Below are 18,010 nucleotides of genomic sequence, written 5' to 3' on the forward strand. Positions count from 1 at the left end.
GTTTACATTGTATGCGTTACTTATTTTTCTCACAACCAAAAATTTGGGGATAGGCTTCAAAATACAACAATTGCAATGAAGCTACTACTATTCATCACGAGTAAAACGCTTGAGCTGCGGTTTGTTGATCATACAAGATTAAATGTGTCGCTCTGTAACTTGGACGTGACTAAAAATGAATTTACTTGTTTTGATGGATGGTTGAGTCCCTGAAAAATTGGACAGACCAAAATATGAGCCATACGTGCTTGAACGGCAGATCACCGCACCGCACCTTTTTCCCATCAATAACTCGAGCGATCGTCACCGCCAAAGGAACAAGAGTCGTATCTCGTATCCGAACCGCGAAAGGTGGGACAACAATAAACAACAACAAAAAATGAGGAAACTCGTCGTTGCGTTGAGAGAAAGGGAAATTTGTTTAAGGTGCTATGAACAAGCAATGAAGTCAAGTATTCTCCTCCGGTAGAGTTGGTTTGGCGTGGCTTTCGGTACTTAACAACGGCAACGACCGGTTTAATGGCCTTCATCAACAAATGAGCTACATATCCATTTTCATCTGCAAAAGTTACTTTTTCATGATGATCAAGCTAAAGGTGTAATTACAGATTACGTCATCATACTTAGTGACAAATTTACGAAACCTTCATGAACTGGATTTTTTCATTCCGACCTTTTTGTGAATCCTCAAAATATCAAATATTGATAAGCCCTTCTAAGAAGTCTAATTCCGAACATACTATTTTTGTATGGAAACGATGAATGCCAAACCATGCTTGCATCCCTTCGCACGTTTTCAGTTTGTCGACTCACACGCGATCGTCTTTGCGCCTCGATATGCTGCCGTTCAGTTCGCTCTCAAGTCTTCCAGCGATCAGTCGCAACCGGTCGTTTGCTTTGTGAAGGCCACATCGGCGCGTTCGAAGAAAGTCGCGGCCTATCCTAACTGTTTCTTTCGTGTCTTATTCTCTGTCAAGTCTCCCACTCTCTCCCTGACCACAGCCAATAGCAACCAGCCAAAACAAGAACAGCCTGGCTGGCGCGAATAAGTGTAGTGATTTCACTTACCTTACGATTGTGACAAAGTGCCGCTGGATGTGGAGAAGCAGCGAAAAGAAAGTTTCTCAACTCATTATTTCAACGTCAGCTCAACCGGGTGAATTAAGAAGTGTCATCTCTTGAAGGTTTTACCCAGTTTCGCAAGATAAACAAAGGTGATCTGCGTGGAGGAAAACGAGGAAAAAATGGCACTTCGAATGACGGATATGCTGTACGAGAACCCGATGGATCATTATGTTACGCTTCTGGTTGACTTTGTCATATTTTTCTTCAAGTCGATCTACTTCACGCTGGAAACGTGTCTTCTAACTTGTATTCCCTATCGGTTTAGAACATTAAAGGTATGTATAACAGTACTGAGCTGTAAAATTTACTGGTACCTACTGGTTCGGTATGTGCCTTCGATAACCGGTCACTATCTATGTGTAGAAATATGCGAAAAGTACGAAACGTTAGTTGCGACTGAGGACTGGTAATTTCTGTTTAATTTCTACAAATTGTTTATAGTTCAACTGTTGATCTGTTTCTAAAAGGAGTATAGTCAATTTTTGGACGATAAATGTGACTGACTGTTATTGATGTGTTCAACAATCATTTTGAATTTTAGTGTAATTTTGTTTACATTTTTTCATGAATATGTGAAATATAATCATTGATTCTTACCATATCTTGATCGCCAAAAAAGATGCAATCTGCAATATCACATTTGAGATTCTTGCGGTATTCTTCACTAGTCCCGTTATATGAAACTTCAATTGGAAAAAAATGATTTTTCGAACCATCGGTTAACTTTGGAAAATCATAACTAAAAAACGAAGAAAAACGCCTCTCTGCTTTCGACATATATTATGTTAAAAATCATCAGCTTTCCAGAAATTTTTAAAAAAAATATAGCGCCTTTGATCCCGAGACCATGACGACAATAAAAGACGAATACAATAAATAATAACGATGTGCAGAACTCGAATTTATTTTTTAGTATTTTTTCAAAAAAATGATTGATTGATTGGCTTTAATTCGATATGTCGATCATCTGAATCGGTCAAGTAGTTCAAAAGTTATGAATTTTTGAAAAGAGTCATTTTTGGAAAAAAAGAGGAAAAAGTTGATTTTTCGGGCAACCCTAAAATGGAAATGGTCACCCTACTGAAAAAATAAAAATAAATGAAAAATAAATTTTCACGAAAATCTAAGAACCACTATATCGGTTTGGCATGGAATGGCTGTATAATGTAATCGATATAACGTACCCTCGATATAACGTACATTTTACCTCGATATAACGTACACATTTCCAAAGTGTAAAGGAAAATTTTTTTCAATATTTTTTTTCTGATAGAACAATGAATTATCTGTATTGTGATGCTAAAACAAGTTTTGTACTTTCAATAAATCCCGATGTACAGCTGGTTTTGTGATTCTGGATTCTAAATGAATCAAGCTTTAATCAACAGTACGAAGGAAAACATCATGAAAAAGGCTGGCTTCGTCTTCTGATTGAAGTTATTCATTAACTTTACTAAAACAGCAACACAATAATGTATTATAGACTACGTTTGTGAGTACTTTATTATGCTTCGATATAACGTACAATTCGATACAACGTAAATTTTGAAAGTGAAATGTGCGTTATATCGAAGTTTACCTGTACTTAAAAAGCGAATAAAAAAAAATGAACAGGTAACATTTCTTTCGTACACTTTGTTGATACATACACTTCTTCAATCATCGCACAATATTCGGATGTAAAAGGCTTGATTGATAATGTCTACATATATTATAATGCCTAACATATAATTAAGACGCCAAAACAATTTTACAAAATTTGCAGTCTGGGTAATCTCTCCGATATGAATTTGTCATCATCCCTATGAATAATTTTCGTCAAATAAGAGCTGCACAAATCGACAAATTCTAAACAGCTTTCAATTTTGTTTTCTAAAACCCACGTTTCGCATGTTCTGAAATCATGTTTTGGGTAACCAGTGTTATATAGGTGAAACCTCAAGTGATCCGAATTGTACTGAAATTCTGATAAAAATACCCAGCTGTGCTTCTTTCAACATCAACAGGTGTGCAGCGCATCAAAATAATTTAAACATCAGGCTTCCTCGACAACTCCCTAAGCGCAGAGATTTTTTTTTATCTTTTCGGTGCCTACATCTAGCTTCCAAAGGCACATTTCTGGCAGTATCATCAGAAATACATCCTCGAAGATTTCTACACAAAATTTTTGATCAAAACAGTTAAGAAATGTGATATTCATGAAGGGCGTTTCCTTGATTTGCTACGAAATTACAATTAGTTGATTTGAAAAGTTACCATTATACTAAAATACGTTGTTTCCCTCGAATTTGTGGGACAATAGCCTTACCGTACCTGACCCGTTGCGAGCCCTTATATTCTCTTCTCTCGATCGGGTACGAGAGCCGCTATAGCTTGCTTGTACCATCGGTTCTTCTTCTTTTTCTTTGTTGGCGGGGACTTTAAATCATTCGGCATATCATAGGTGACGATAAGTCGCGGTGCTTTATTTTGTAGTCTGTGTTAGAGGAAACCTTGCGGTTCACTCAAATGTATATGAAATTAGAAAATCTCATTTCAACGAATTAATTAAAGAAAAATTTATATATATTTTTTTTATATTGCAGCATATTAAATCCTTCCAAAAATTACTGAGAAATAGGCGTTTTTCATGACGATTCTAAATTGACGATCATAAATTGGTTCTAAATAGGTCTGTGTCAGACCGGACCATGACACATTTTGATGATTTCGAGAGAAACGATTCATTGTCATAGCTAGAGTCTAATGAAATAGTTCATTTTGCTGTCATTTACACTGAAGACCCGCCTTTTTCACTGATCCGTTCAGTCAGAGTGTACCAATTTCATTTTTGAATACGGGTTCAAGCACATTTCAACAAAGTACCTATTAGCTTCAAGAAAAAGCTAACCTGTTCAAGTTATTTCTCCCATCCAACAAACTTCGTAGTTTCCTTCATTTTCAAAAGAGAGCGTCTCCAGAATCTATCAATTTGAATTCAGCTAACCTATTATCACATTGCGGCAATAAAAACAGAGTTCATATTATTTATCAAACTAATAGATATTTGCGCCACAAATGCATTTGTGCCATTGTTTGCATTGTTATGGATAGTAAGCAAGAATGTTCATTATGTACATCAACACGACTACCTACCATGATAATCGCAAGAGAACCACGCTACAGAGGCGACCCTTCTGGCCGCGAATATCATTCTAACTTTCCCTCCCTTCCCCTAGTGACTGTGAGAACGTGACCGGCGTTGTTAATTCTCCTATACTCGCGCGCAAAATCGTAACTCGTATACTCACAGACTGTATGTGTCTCTGTGATATTGCTATTCTATATTCTAAGGCGTTATTGTTATTTATTTAATGAGAAAGATATAATTGAATGAAAAAACTCCAGATTTTTTTTAACTTCAAACAGTTTAAATAGTCATTTAATTCAGCCACCTAATTTACTCTCGGTCTGTCAGACCTATGCGCGAGTATAGGAAGATTAATGACTATTTAAAGCTCTGATCACCGAAACTTTGCACAATGAGTATGGATTGCTAACTCTAAGCGTCACTCAGTGTGTTCTTCGTGCAATTTTGCAGGTACAGATAAAACACTAGGAAGTGTACAGGTTACCCAAGCGGAAGCTCAATCTGATACTGTTGGCTTCAGTAACGCTTGGATTAAGGAAAAAAAAACGATAAAAAAAACTACAAAGGATAATTGATTGGGACAAATTCCCCATAAAACATAACTTCATTGACTATATTACAAAAATATTTCGACGGAACATTCTCCATTGCTGTCGAAAACATACTCATTGGCATGGTTTCCAGTTCCTTCTTAGCATTATCTATAAGTTCCTCCTCCGTTTCCGCCACGAAATCGTTGGAGAAGACTCTCCGCTTCAGGTTTGCCCAGAAATTCTTGATGGGACGCACCTGGGGACGATCGGAGGGTTGGCGGAATTCAGAACAACGTCTATCTTCAAGCGGTTCTTCACGTAATGGGTGGATGCCACATCTGGCCAAAATACCACATCCTCTTCGGGATTTTATTTTTGGATGAAGGAAGCAACTTCCAGTAGATACTTTGTGCTGCTGTAAATCTCCCCGTTCCCCGCAAGTTTCGATCCTCTTTTCACTGAAGGTTTGCCACAAAAGCACCTTCTTTGAGAACTTGGGTGGAAAATTTATTTCACGTCGGAGCTTACCTACTTGGTGGGGGACGCGAAGCAGCTGGTTCCCTGCCAGTCGTTGTCATCCAGCGTTAAATACGTCTCGTTTTTTTTTTTTTATCCAAAATATATATTTTATTAAGGCTCATATGGCGTCAGCCTAACGGGGCCGGGAGTTCAATATTTTGACAGTGTTTGCTTAGACTATGTTAGTAATATGTAACCGATTACTCGCGGTTGACTCGAGGTTAGTATTACAAGTGTTCTCATAATTGGTATGTCGCAGTCTTCGATGCTCTGTACGTGTGCCCGACACGGGATACTTCTTATTGGGATGCAGCTGACCATTAATCAGCAACGCCCCCCTAGTCTGTACCCCATATCTAGCGTGGAGCGTCTTTCTCGACTCGAGGAATCCAGGATAAAATGGTCACTAGCCGGCGCAATCATCAGCTCGTGTAGAGTTGTCATGAGCGGTACAACCTTTGGCTCTTGTTGAATAATCAGTGGACTGCACAACCTTCGGCCCGTGCATCTGTAAAGAGTGTGTGTATGTATTGCCGCGACTAAGTAAAAGTTTATCGATCGGATAGGAGGGATATGAAACGGGGACACAACGAAGGAAACATCATTAAACGTTGACATCGGCGTTTCTGAGGAACAGGTATAGATCAAGCAGAAGATCAGGATCCCGGCTACCTAAGATATCCCGGACGGGGATATCCGATTGTCTGCATTGTGCTCTCAGTGCTCTAGAGAGCTGAGAGCGAGCAGCATGGAACCGGATACACGTCTCGTTGTCCATGACGACCGCGACGTTCCGTTTGTCGGAAAAATTTCATTCTCCATCACTGTCTGGTCCGTTGCTCCGACCTCCCGGCGCAAAGCCCGGCACGATGTAGCCACCTTTCCCACCGTCTTCTGTTTTAGATTCAGCTGCAGTTTACGATCGCGTAGCACCGGAATTAGCCTTCCGTTCAATGCTCTCATTCTTCTCCAGAAGTATATTATAGATACCATGGAGCGTAGTTGCGTTACTGTTTTTGCCATAACTTCAGCAGTTCAATTGTAGAGGGGCTTAGAGATACGATGATATCTTCAATAGAAACACGGTTCGCCCTACTGCGTTGGCATGTGCTGGACGTAGTATTGCAAATCTATTGCCATGTTCGCCGCATTTTTCATCAACTTTGGATTCCGTTTGAAAAGTTGCAGAACGTTGTACTTTCGAGTTTGTATTAGGATCAGCTGCCTTTACTGTCCTGTCCTGAACGTACCCCCAAACTAGCGCTGTCAGAAAAAAATATCATCTTCGGCAGAAAAAAATGCTTTTTCGTGTGCTAAAGGGTGAAATGAACAAACAGAAGCACATTTTTCAAGAGTTTTTAAATGTTCCTATGTATGGAAGCAGACTTCTCTTTCTCTCAGACTGAACCATATCCAGGCTGACAAATTATACCAAAAAAATGCCGAAATATAACAAGCAAATATCGAGCCAGAACCGGCTGGAATTCAAATCTGTTTTACACGACGTCGCTGTCCACATAGCAATTGATGCTGTCATACAAAAACGCGAGAATATTATATCACATTACAAAATGAAGTTGGATCTTAAAAGTATACATAAAAAATGTTTTCTAAAAGTAAAAAGGAGAGCATAAACGTAAACCTATATCCTTTTCGGACGGAGGCCGTGTATGTTGCAAAGCATGCGAAAAAAGTAGATGGGTTTGGGCCTTAGGGCACGGACGGGATCTTGACATAGGACTATGATTGTGTATAGTAATTTCACTAGAATTAACCTTTTCAATGTTCAAAATCTATAGTTTTTCTCTTTTGATACACCCTATGTAAGCTCTGATAAAAAACCGTTTCCTGTATGAACTTATATCCATTGAATGGGTTAGATAACGTAATAGAATTCGGAACCACATTCTGTTAAAAAATGTATTCAAAAATACCATTAAAACCATTACTACCCTTTTCTCCTGTTCATTCAATTATTCAGAAGAAGAAAAGGAGCCATCATTCATCGTTTATGAACACAAGTCTAAACAGTTAAGATCTACATTAATATAAGCCTAAGTCAAATAAATCTAAAACTACAGAAACAAATTTTAAATTAAAATTGCAATTTCTCCTCTGTTGCCACGTTGTCCGGAAATTGTTTGTAGGGATGACATCCTGGACCAAAATTACATAAATTGGTAGTAGCAAGACCTACACGATAAAAACGTGAATTGAGCCCTAATTGATTGAACTTTGAGGATAAAAGAGCAGAACCATCTTCCAAGATCAACCCTTCATTGATTCTGCCAACTTATAAATGCTTGTTTGTCCGACAAATGGAGAATAACTCGTGATACGCATTCACTCACAATGTGAGCTAACGCCCGTATGTAGGCAACTAAATTGCTCGTTGCGTTAGGGGAGAAAACGAGTGGCTAGTAGAATCAAAATAACATACCCATTTTAATTATTAATTGTTCACTTTTTTACTATATTCAGTGTTTATGTTTTAAGCAAAAAAATATGGATAAATTTCCTGTCTAATGATATACAACATAACATATATCACAATAATGATTTTGCGTAATATTCGTTTGAAAACTCTTAATTAATCGTTATATTTTTCGTAGAGTGACCCCTAGGGTGCCAATGAATGTATGCAGCAATTCCAAATGAAATTGTCCTAAAAATGCAGATTTTAAAAACTTGTATTTTTGACTCCAATGAAAGTGTGTATTCCGTTTGGGTTGGAGGAAATATTAGTTTTTCATAGCAATTGGGAATTTTTTGACTCAAGCGAAGCTTTTGAAAAGGGTGTATCGATTTTAGTAAGAGAAATCTTTGATAATTGATATCTCAAAAACTATGAGTCGTTGTTTTATATATTTGTAATTTATTGTAATTTATTCGTCCCTTTAAATATGTTTGTCGTGTTATACCATCATGTTCATGAGATTTTATGAATTCGCTTATAATTTCCAACAACTTTTCCAAATACATCGTTATGGTAAAGACATATGTTTAGGAGTTACGTTACGAAACATTCGAAGACATGTGGGTTAATTCAAAATGTAGCGAACCTAAAAAATCTTTTTTATCTTAATACAAACTTCAATCAATCAAGAAAATTGTTGGAAATTATAAGAAAATTCATAAAATTTAATGAACATGACGGTATAATACGACAAACATATTAAAAGAGATTATTTTCTATAAAAAAGATAATAAATTAGAAATATTTTTTTAAATATCTCGAGAATTGTTGCATTTAGAAGGAGATTGATAATAACCTTTTTTGTTTTAAATCACATCAGACTTCATAATTTGTGGCTAAGAATGATTGCTAACATACGAAAATTCGAAGTTTCGAAAATTCCTAAAAATGCGATGTTTTACAAATTTCGTCAAAAATAGTTTTACCATCTTGGACCCATTTTTTTAAATTTTCTACATGACTTCTATTTTATATAAAAAAATATAAAAAAATACATATTTTTGATATCGTAAATTAAAATTTTATTTTGTAAATAAAAAAAAGAGTACTAATTATTCTTCTCAGTGTATATTTTTTAAAAATTAAGCCAACTATAACTCTTTCTAAAACACTATTTCGGTACGACTCATATATTTTGAGATATAAATTATCAAAGATTTCTCTTACTCAAATCGATACGCCCTTTTCAAAAGTTACGCTTGAGTCAAAAAATGAACCATGATGATATATTTGGAAAAGTTGTTGGAAATTATAAGCAAATTCATAAAATTTCATGAACATGACGATATAACACGACAAACATATTAAAAGGGATTATTTACTATAAAAAAAACAATAAATTAGAAATATTTTTTAAATATTTCGAAAGCAAATATTAATTTAGAAGGAAATTGATAATAACCTTTTTTGTTTTAAATCACATCAGGATTCATAATTTGTGGCTAAAAATGATTGTTAACATACGAAAATTCGAAGTTTCGAAAATTCCTAAAAATTCGATGTTCCACAAAGTTCGTCAAAAATAGTTTTACCATCTTGGGTCCATTTTTTAAATTTTCTGCATGACTTCTATTTTGTATGAAAAAATTTAAAAAAAATAAAAAATATGTATTTTGGATATTGCAAATTGAATTTTTATTTTCTAAATAAAAAAAAGAGTACTAATTTTTTTTCTCGGTGTACATTTTTTTTCATATTCAACCATCAATATTCTATAACTCTTTCTAAGACACTATTTCGGTACGACTCATAGTTTTCGAGATATAAATTATCAAAGATTTCTCTTACTCAAATCGATACGCCCTTTTCAAAAGTTACACTTGAGTCAAAAAATTCCCAATTGCTGTGGAAAACTCATATTTCCTCTAACCCAAACGGAATACACACTTTCATTCGAATCAAAAATACTCATGTTTTGTCATTTGTCGATTTCATTTGGAATTACTCTATAAGAAAAAATCGACCCTAAAATTTCAAAAAGTTACCCTATACAAAATGTTTACCGCCTCAAAAAACCACCCTATGCCAAATATCAGCTCAATCGAACTTAAGGGAGAGTGGCGCAAAGCGGTCAAAGATTGAGTTTTTTTGAAAATCGAAAAATCATCCAACGAGACGAAACATACGGTTTTAAGTGCCAATAAAAAAAATTATCTCGATTTTTCATTCGGAACTTGTTGCGAAATGTTGATTTTCACGATAATACACCCTATGCAAAATATTAGCTCATTCGAACGTCATTTATTAGTGTTGCAGACGATAAAATTTGAGTTTTTTGAAAACCGAAAAATCAGCGGAAATCGGGGTTTTGAAATTTTTTTTGATGCCAAATGTCTTAAAACTTCATGACACATCGAGATTTACAGTTATCTAAAAAAAAATTTTTTGTTAAAAATCGACTTCTCAAACGAAAAAACGACCAAGCGCAAAAAAAATTATTTTTACAAATTTTGGCACTAATTTTTTTTTTTGAAAACACCAATTTTCGATTATCTTTTGTTTAAAAAAAAAACTCAAATTTTTACGTCTGTGACACTAATAAATGAAGTTCGAATGGGCTAATATTTTGCAAAGGGTATATTATCGTGCGAATCAACATTTCGCAACAAGTTCTGAATGAAAAATCGAGATAACTATTTATATTGGTACCCAAAACCATACGTTTCGTTTCGCATTCCGAAAAAAAACTAAGTCCCAGAGTGTCGATTTTTGACCAAAAAATTTTCGAGATGACATTAGATCTCGACGTTTCATGCAATTTTAAGACACTTGGCATCAACAATTTTTTTTCGGAAACTCCCAAGGGGGAGATTTTTCGATTTTCAAAAAACTCAAACTTTTCCCTCTTAAAGCCAAAAAGAATAAGAAGAAAACTCAAATTTTGACCGCTTTGCGCCACTCTCCCTTAAGTCCGATTGAGCTAATATTTGGCATAGGGTGTTTTTTCGAGGTGGTGAACATTTTTTATGAGGTAACTTTTTGAAATTAGAGATGACCATTTTCATTGGCACCCTAGTGACCCCCTATATAAAAATCAAAGACATAGTCCTATGTCAAAAGGTTAATGCATGCTTATGTGCAATGTGTCTCTCGTTTCGCTCTCTCATATTGCTCTTATATTGCTATAGCATGTATATTATACAAATACCATACCAGTGCTCCCGTGGCCGAGTGGTTAGCGTCAAACCTAACATGCCGGGGGTTCGTGTTCGATTCGCGTTCTGGTCGGGGGAATTTTTCGTCAAAGAAATTTCCTCCGTCTTGCACTGTGGTCACGCGTATTCTCTAGAGCTTGCCACTCAGAATGCATTCAAGGCTTGTTATTTGGCATAGAAATCTCAGTACTAATAAAAATGGCGCAAGTAATACTTACGTTGGAGCGGCGAAGTTTCTCCAAGAACGTTAGTGCCATCCTTAACAAAAAAGCAAGAAGTTATTCAAAAGATAAGGTTGAAGCTTGTTGCGTTTGCAAAATCATTAGGAGTTAATTACTCTATACTTTCGCAAACTCATGAGATGGATATGGGCGATAATTCTAAGTAATGATCGAAAAACACATGTTTAAGTCTGGCCATGCATCAAAGACTGCTTATTTCCATGGTTCGATACTCTTACTCTGCATTTTTAGGCAAATCAGTCGGGTGCATGCTGATGTAACCGACCGGAACCTCCGCGATAGATACGCAAGAAGGGCCGCTACATAACCCTACAAACTAATTAGGAAACATTGAAACGCTGTACAAAGATATATTTGACACTTTCGAATTGATGAGGTGTTTGCCTCGCACCTTACCAGTCTTTGCACTAGCTTTACGGTTGACGAGACGACACTAATTTTCCGCGCTTGAACTCAGATTCCCTTCCTTGGATCATCCTACACGGTTTCTTGCAATAGATGAATGAACTTCGGTGTGCAGCGTCACTGAAGAGTAACAGTGTTTTGCAAATACGGTATTTATTTCGTTGGTCGTAACTGCAGATCACTTGCCAAATCAAATAAATATTTTTTTATGCGAATTTCGTTGGTTCCACTGGAGAAGTTATTGCTAAAACTGAAGCATGTAACTATCATAAATCGTTCTTTGTAAATCCATCGAAATGTGACACGAGAAGTGTTGAAATGGATGTCTGATACTTGATGTCACACAAATGGCTTGAGACTCGAGTTCGCAAATTTCCTACCAGTGACAAATCAAAATAGAAAGTTACCAGTACGTTTTCGCTTGTACAACAAGTCTCATTTCAGTGTAATCTGCACCGCCATCCAATCGAAGGTACGCAAACAGTAGACAACAGCCTCCAAGAAGCATGAGCTAAATGTGTTCCAACTGTGGGCGCCAGTTTTGTTGGGACACGGGTTTGGTGCAACTAGTTCACTGTGTTTATGCTTTCCCTCTCTAAGCCACCCATAAGCCGAAACCATAACAAATACCAACAATAGCAAAGCAACGAGCAAAATATCCCTCCAAAGCTAAAGCCAGCGGGAAAGTAACCAACCAAACCAGTTTAGACCTTTTGCAAAAAATGGCATCTGGGTGTAATGTGCTCAACATAGTTTTCAATCACTATGAGATTCACATCTAAAATTTTGATGCAAATTATGTCGAAATCTCAACTCATTCAATGTTTAGTTCTCATCATCGCATCGTAAAACCCAAAAAATCGCAATTGCACACTGTATTGGAAGACTCTTCCCAATTAAAATAATCCATCTGTTTGTTTGCAAATGATCGGTGAATGAACCTACAATTACCACCTTACCTGCACGTTTTACAGCGCTTTCTTATTTAGCTGCGTTATGCTAATTTCTTCCTCTGACCATCGCTAAGGGGGTTTCACGGTTTTTGTTTGTTAGTTTTTATGTTTCTATCTACTCATCTGATTTGGGCATCATCGACAAAGCCGGCATTCGAACGTTTGGAAAGCACAATGTTTCCTTTTTTACATTTCTTCATCATTTTCTGATGAATGCTCGACCGCGTTGCCCGCCTTGATGTACTGGGCTACAGCCTTGTGGAGCCATTTATCGCACCTTTGTTGGTTAAGCTATATGCTATATGTAGGCAGATAAACAGTACAAAAAGGTTTGACCCACATACGGTGGATTCTCTGGCCATAATTGAAGTTTACTAAATTGATTATCTCATTCCGACATACCTATTAAGTGTATGTACTCAATTATAAGTTATTGAGCGGCGCATTGAATCCACTCGAAATATTTAACCTCCAACTTGTCAAAGACTATCAAACGAAACATTTGAGATGAATTTCACATAAATCAACATCATACTGAAGATTTGTATATGCTGAAGCATGAGGACCGTGAGTTGAATTGGTATCATTTTTCAAGGGAGACACGCTGAGTATCTCTCATTATAGGTGTCATCGAATTCACCCCAACAAGCTATCCGACCTACGAAGCACCATTGTGTTACGTGATAAACCGGTATCACCCAGAAAAGATATTACATTGGTAACGTTACCAATGATGAGAAATGTAGAGGCTGAAAGCATAACCTGTAGTTCGTGTTGTTACCAAAATTAGATAATCTGTTATGTTTCTCATTCCCCTTACTCATTCGTAACTTTTTGAAATTGGTGGTTTGATACCGCACCTTACTGGAAGGTTCTTTTAATAAGAATTGAGACTATACTTCTGATTCTTTATGAATATAGACTCCACCATAACCGCCTCATTAAGTTATGCCATGTGACCACAGTCACATTTAAGTCCGCCCTCTTCACCATATTCCATGCTGATTTTTAATTTATGTGCACCTTACTTCGCCGAAGGATTAAGATGTGTGCGAACCATGTTATACGTGAAACACCTGTATCATTTCGAACTTGACTCAAGACCACGGCCAAACAAAAACTGGTGAAAAAAACTTAATATACGTCTTCGATGTTTTTTTCTATACCTATTTTTTCACATTTATCGTCCTTTTTCATTCATAAGCTTGTTTGGTGATACAGTTAGCATTGAGGCAGAAACACGCCGATGAGCTAGAAATAACCTCCAAATAACGTGCATCTTAATTAAGTTCAAACGATTTCTCCGAAAATGTAAATTGTGCGAATCCAAACTGCGTTCCTAGAGATACAACTTATGCAACGCTGATGTAAACAAAACGCACCCATATCCCTGGTTTTGATGAGCGGAATTTGTTGAGATCGTTGTTTTGCATAAATTCGTAAACATGCGTTTTCATAAAGGTGTCCACTAATATATACCAGAAATTTCCGGCTATAATAACATATGCACGATCGTAGGTATAACATAATATTGATGCATCTTATTTAGGTATAAACATCCGAATTAGTTCACCAAACCAATCGTTTGGCATTTTGAGTGTTCCTTTTCATATTTGTATGTAACTTTGCTACTACACCTGTTGAAGAAGTATGTACAGTGACCGGCATTAATAAAATCCCCCTTCTTTTGAGAATACAAATCGAAACGGTTGAGCTTTTTCTGTCAGAAATAGATTTGATTTAAAACAAAATAAACAGAGAGACTGAGAATGGAAATTGTCCATTGCGGGGTACTAATGTTTATAGTTTCGAAATTTCTATGAATTCCCTTCAATTTATATACATTTATATATGATTAATTAGTTGAGGCGGATCTATTTCAAATACTATAACAATCAAGTTATTAGTTCAAAGAGAAGAGGTATGCGTTTTAAAATTAATTTTCAAGTTTCTAAGGGTTTAGAAATTATTAGCTATTCGTTACACACTTTCATAAGAACTTATAACCTCCAACGCCAATACTAAATTGAACTTACTACTTGATCTAGAACCTAGAATCAGTTGCCACGTACCGGGAGTCAGGGCTCCGATTGTCGGCGCAGAGTTGCTCGACGATTCCTGGGAAGTACAAACATGATGTGAATTAGATGAGCGGGCAGACTGACGTGTTTTGACGTGTATGACACCCAGTATGTGATCACCGTCACCATTCGGCTCGGCAATTCCCGGGAGCTTCGACCAAGAAAAAATGGGGTGAGCTGACTATAACGGTGGTATTAGAGCCATAACTATACAATACCGCCCTTCCTCTTGGAAACTTGAAATGCGCGAAAATTATTGTAGATCTCCCTTGGTCCTCGACTCTTCCTTCGCGTTATGGTCCAATTCGTGCCTTAATACTTTACAAAATAGTCCTTTTTTTTGCTTTCTGGACATAGGTTTGCGAAACTCCCGCCATTACAGCCGCTTCCCTCGATAGCAAATTCGGAATCCGTTTGAAAAAGGTCAATAGTTTCGAATGAGCTCCCGAACAATTTTCGTACACCGACTGAGAGAGTATGACCCAACACGACTTGATTGAACACGCCTGGGGTACGTTTGGAGGATTGTCTTCTTTACGTACAATAATATCTAATGGGCGTTCAACCAACTTCCTAACTATTGTACCAACAGAATCCGACCAGAACCCAACCAAAAGAAACCTTTTTTGGAAAACAATTCTTCGTGTAGCTCCGATTTCGAATGCTGTGTAAGCATCCGAAAGACGCGCTCTCGGAGAAAACATTCGCGACCTTCATCGTAAACAAACGAAAACACACTTAGTACGAACATCGTCGACAAATAGGAGAACAGCGCGTGTGGCGGATGACGTGACATGAATTTAGTCCCGCTGCTTATGATTCACCCGTTATAAGATGTTCAAAATCTGTGGAACTGCAACAAAAAAACCGATGATCATATCCCGATTTTCATTATCATATGATCAAATTAAATTACGATTGTTTTTTTTAAAGGGCGTGATTAAAATAATTGATCTTTCTTTCATAGAATCGTAGCTTAAAATCTAGATGTCTGATTAAAATATGATGTCCGACAAAGTTGTTGGAAAAGAAATGAACCATTTAGGAAAAATCACATTTTTAATGTGCTGTTAAAAATTCTAACTCAAAAGTTTACATCTCAAAACACCGCTCCTTTTGATATTTTTTGGTGCATTTTTATTTGAAAGCCCTTCTATTTTAACAAAATTAGAAGTACAGTGGTGCCGTGGTAAACTCACCAAAATGGAGATATGAATTTTTGAAAATTTTAGAAATTTCTCTACTTTTCAAAATGATATATACAAGTTTTTAATACTAAACTTAATTTTTGAGAATGATTTTTGAATAATACATTTAAAATGTTATTTTTTTTCTAAATGGTTCATTTATTTTCTAACTACTTCGTCAATCAACATATTTTAATCGGTCATCTGGATGTTTAGTCAAGATTGTTTAAAGAAAAGTTCTTTTTTTGCCTACGCCTTATAAAAAAACAGTCGTAGTTGAAATTGGTCATTTGATGAAAAAATTGTGATTTTTGGTAGCTTCCATCATTTGTACCAAGTTTCAATAAAATCGAAGAGAGTCGCGTCAAAATTTGCTGTTCTTCGGATGATTTGGGTTGGAGTTGTTCAATATCAAAATCTTTGAATAGCATCCTCAGTTCATCAATAAATAAAATAAGGTAAATGGTGTTGGTTTGTCCAGTCGAAAATATGATCATGGTTTGTCCACTTTTTTGAATGTTCTAGTTCACCGCACCAGTGTTTCTCTGTGTTGAGTACTAGGCATTTTCAAAATGCGATGAAAAGTATATATACAATATGATGACAATAAACTTGCATTGATAAATGCAACGTCTACTTGAAAATTCGAATTTCTTCATTCAAAAATAGTGATTTCTAAAACCGGCTAAACCATGAGTTGCGTGAAAACACCCTAAATCGGGCAAACCAAAATCATTTACCTTACCTGAAATTTCACAATAGGAGCTGACAACGCTACGCTACGTTACTCGCGGTAAAGATTAAAGAGGAAGAACTTGTCTATTAGATTTATAATCATTTTCACTTATTCACAATCTTGACATAATAACAGCGTTATATTATAATAGAAGATTCTTCGAGTATTATTAAATGTAGAAAAGAATAAACAGAATAGTACGAACAGTACAAAAAAAAGTCAGTTCGATTGAATTCATTAGCATTTAACTATTGTTTTGTATCTTATAATTGAGTTATTTTATGTAACAATTAACTAGAACAATTTTGTATTAGAATGAATAAAGTGTATGCGTTATTAGCAATGTCGACGAACCGAAAAACAAGCATCGTTCATTTTTCAGTTTTTGTAGTTGTTTCAACTATTTTGTTTGTTGTTTCCATGTTAGCACTTGACAGAATGTATGAACCTACAATAAATTTGTTAAAAAAAAGATATTTTATGCAGAAATCATTTATAGGTATCGATACAGCCTATAATTTATAATATTAAGTATTTTCAAAAAAGTGACAGTCAAAACACACGATAAAATGTTTGCGTTAGCAAATTTTGTAAAAAAACAAGCATCGTTATTTTTCAGATTTTGTAGTTTTTTCAACTATTTTGTTTGTTGTTTTCATGTTAAGTGCTAGAAATGGTAAAAATCTACAATAAATGGATGAAATAAAATGATATTTCATGCTTCATTAAAATTAGTGTTCGGAATATGAATCATGTTTCTACGCATGATTGAAATGGCGAATTTACTGTGAATTTACCGAACTTTAATATCATAAATAATTTAATATTCAATACCCTGACATTCTTTGGGTTATAGACATCATTTACTGATATCGATACCGATATAGCGCCCTTTGTCCCGAAACCATGTAAACTATAAGAAACAAATGCAATTAATAATTACAAAAGCATAATCCATTTTTTTTGCAAGCATAATATTTTTCCAAGAAAGACTAGCTAATTAACTTTAATTTTATATATCGATCATATGAATCGGTTCAGTAGTCTAAAAGTGATGATTTAAAAAAAAGCATTTTTGCTGTTCGGAATTTGAGACAGAAGTGTTCGGAATATGAGTCAGTAGCAAAAATGGTGTTCGGAATTTGAGACAAAAGTGATTAAACATATTTTTAGTTTTTCACTATGAATATGTATTTGTAGATCAATTTTAATGTAGTCGAAAGAAGGCTCTATTGTATCCAAAAATCGCGAAAGAGTACCATTATGAGTAATGAGACACTGTTCAATGGCCATCAAAGCTTTAGTGTTCGGAATATGAGACAAAACGGTATTCGAGCCCCCCGAATAAAAAGGAATCGAAAAGCCCATTCAATCCCTAATTGGCAATTGTGAGTCAAACTGTGATTGAACATTCTAGCGTAGCTCAAAATTCAAGAATATTACACATTCGTTTCACAAATGTTCAAAT

At 35.8% G+C, this 18,010-nt stretch overlaps 1 protein-coding gene across 1 annotated transcript in view; it reads left to right on the forward strand.

Annotated features, from left to right (window-relative positions):
* Window positions 1–840: 840 nt before the first annotated feature.
* Window positions 841–18,010, forward strand: part of LOC129776630 (estradiol 17-beta-dehydrogenase 11) — a 47,336-nt gene continuing 30,166 nt past the window's right edge. Inside the window, exon 1 of the mRNA XM_055782375.1 lies at window positions 841–1,400. Coding sequence (XP_055638350.1) covers window positions 1,245–1,400 — 156 coding nt within the window. The 5' untranslated portion in view covers window positions 841–1,244. The remainder of the gene's footprint in view (window positions 1,401–18,010) is intronic.

Source organism: Toxorhynchites rutilus, chromosome 3, assembly GCF_029784135.1.
Source record: "Toxorhynchites rutilus septentrionalis strain SRP chromosome 3, ASM2978413v1, whole genome shotgun sequence".
Taxonomy (NCBI): Eukaryota; Metazoa; Arthropoda; class Insecta; order Diptera; family Culicidae; genus Toxorhynchites; species Toxorhynchites rutilus.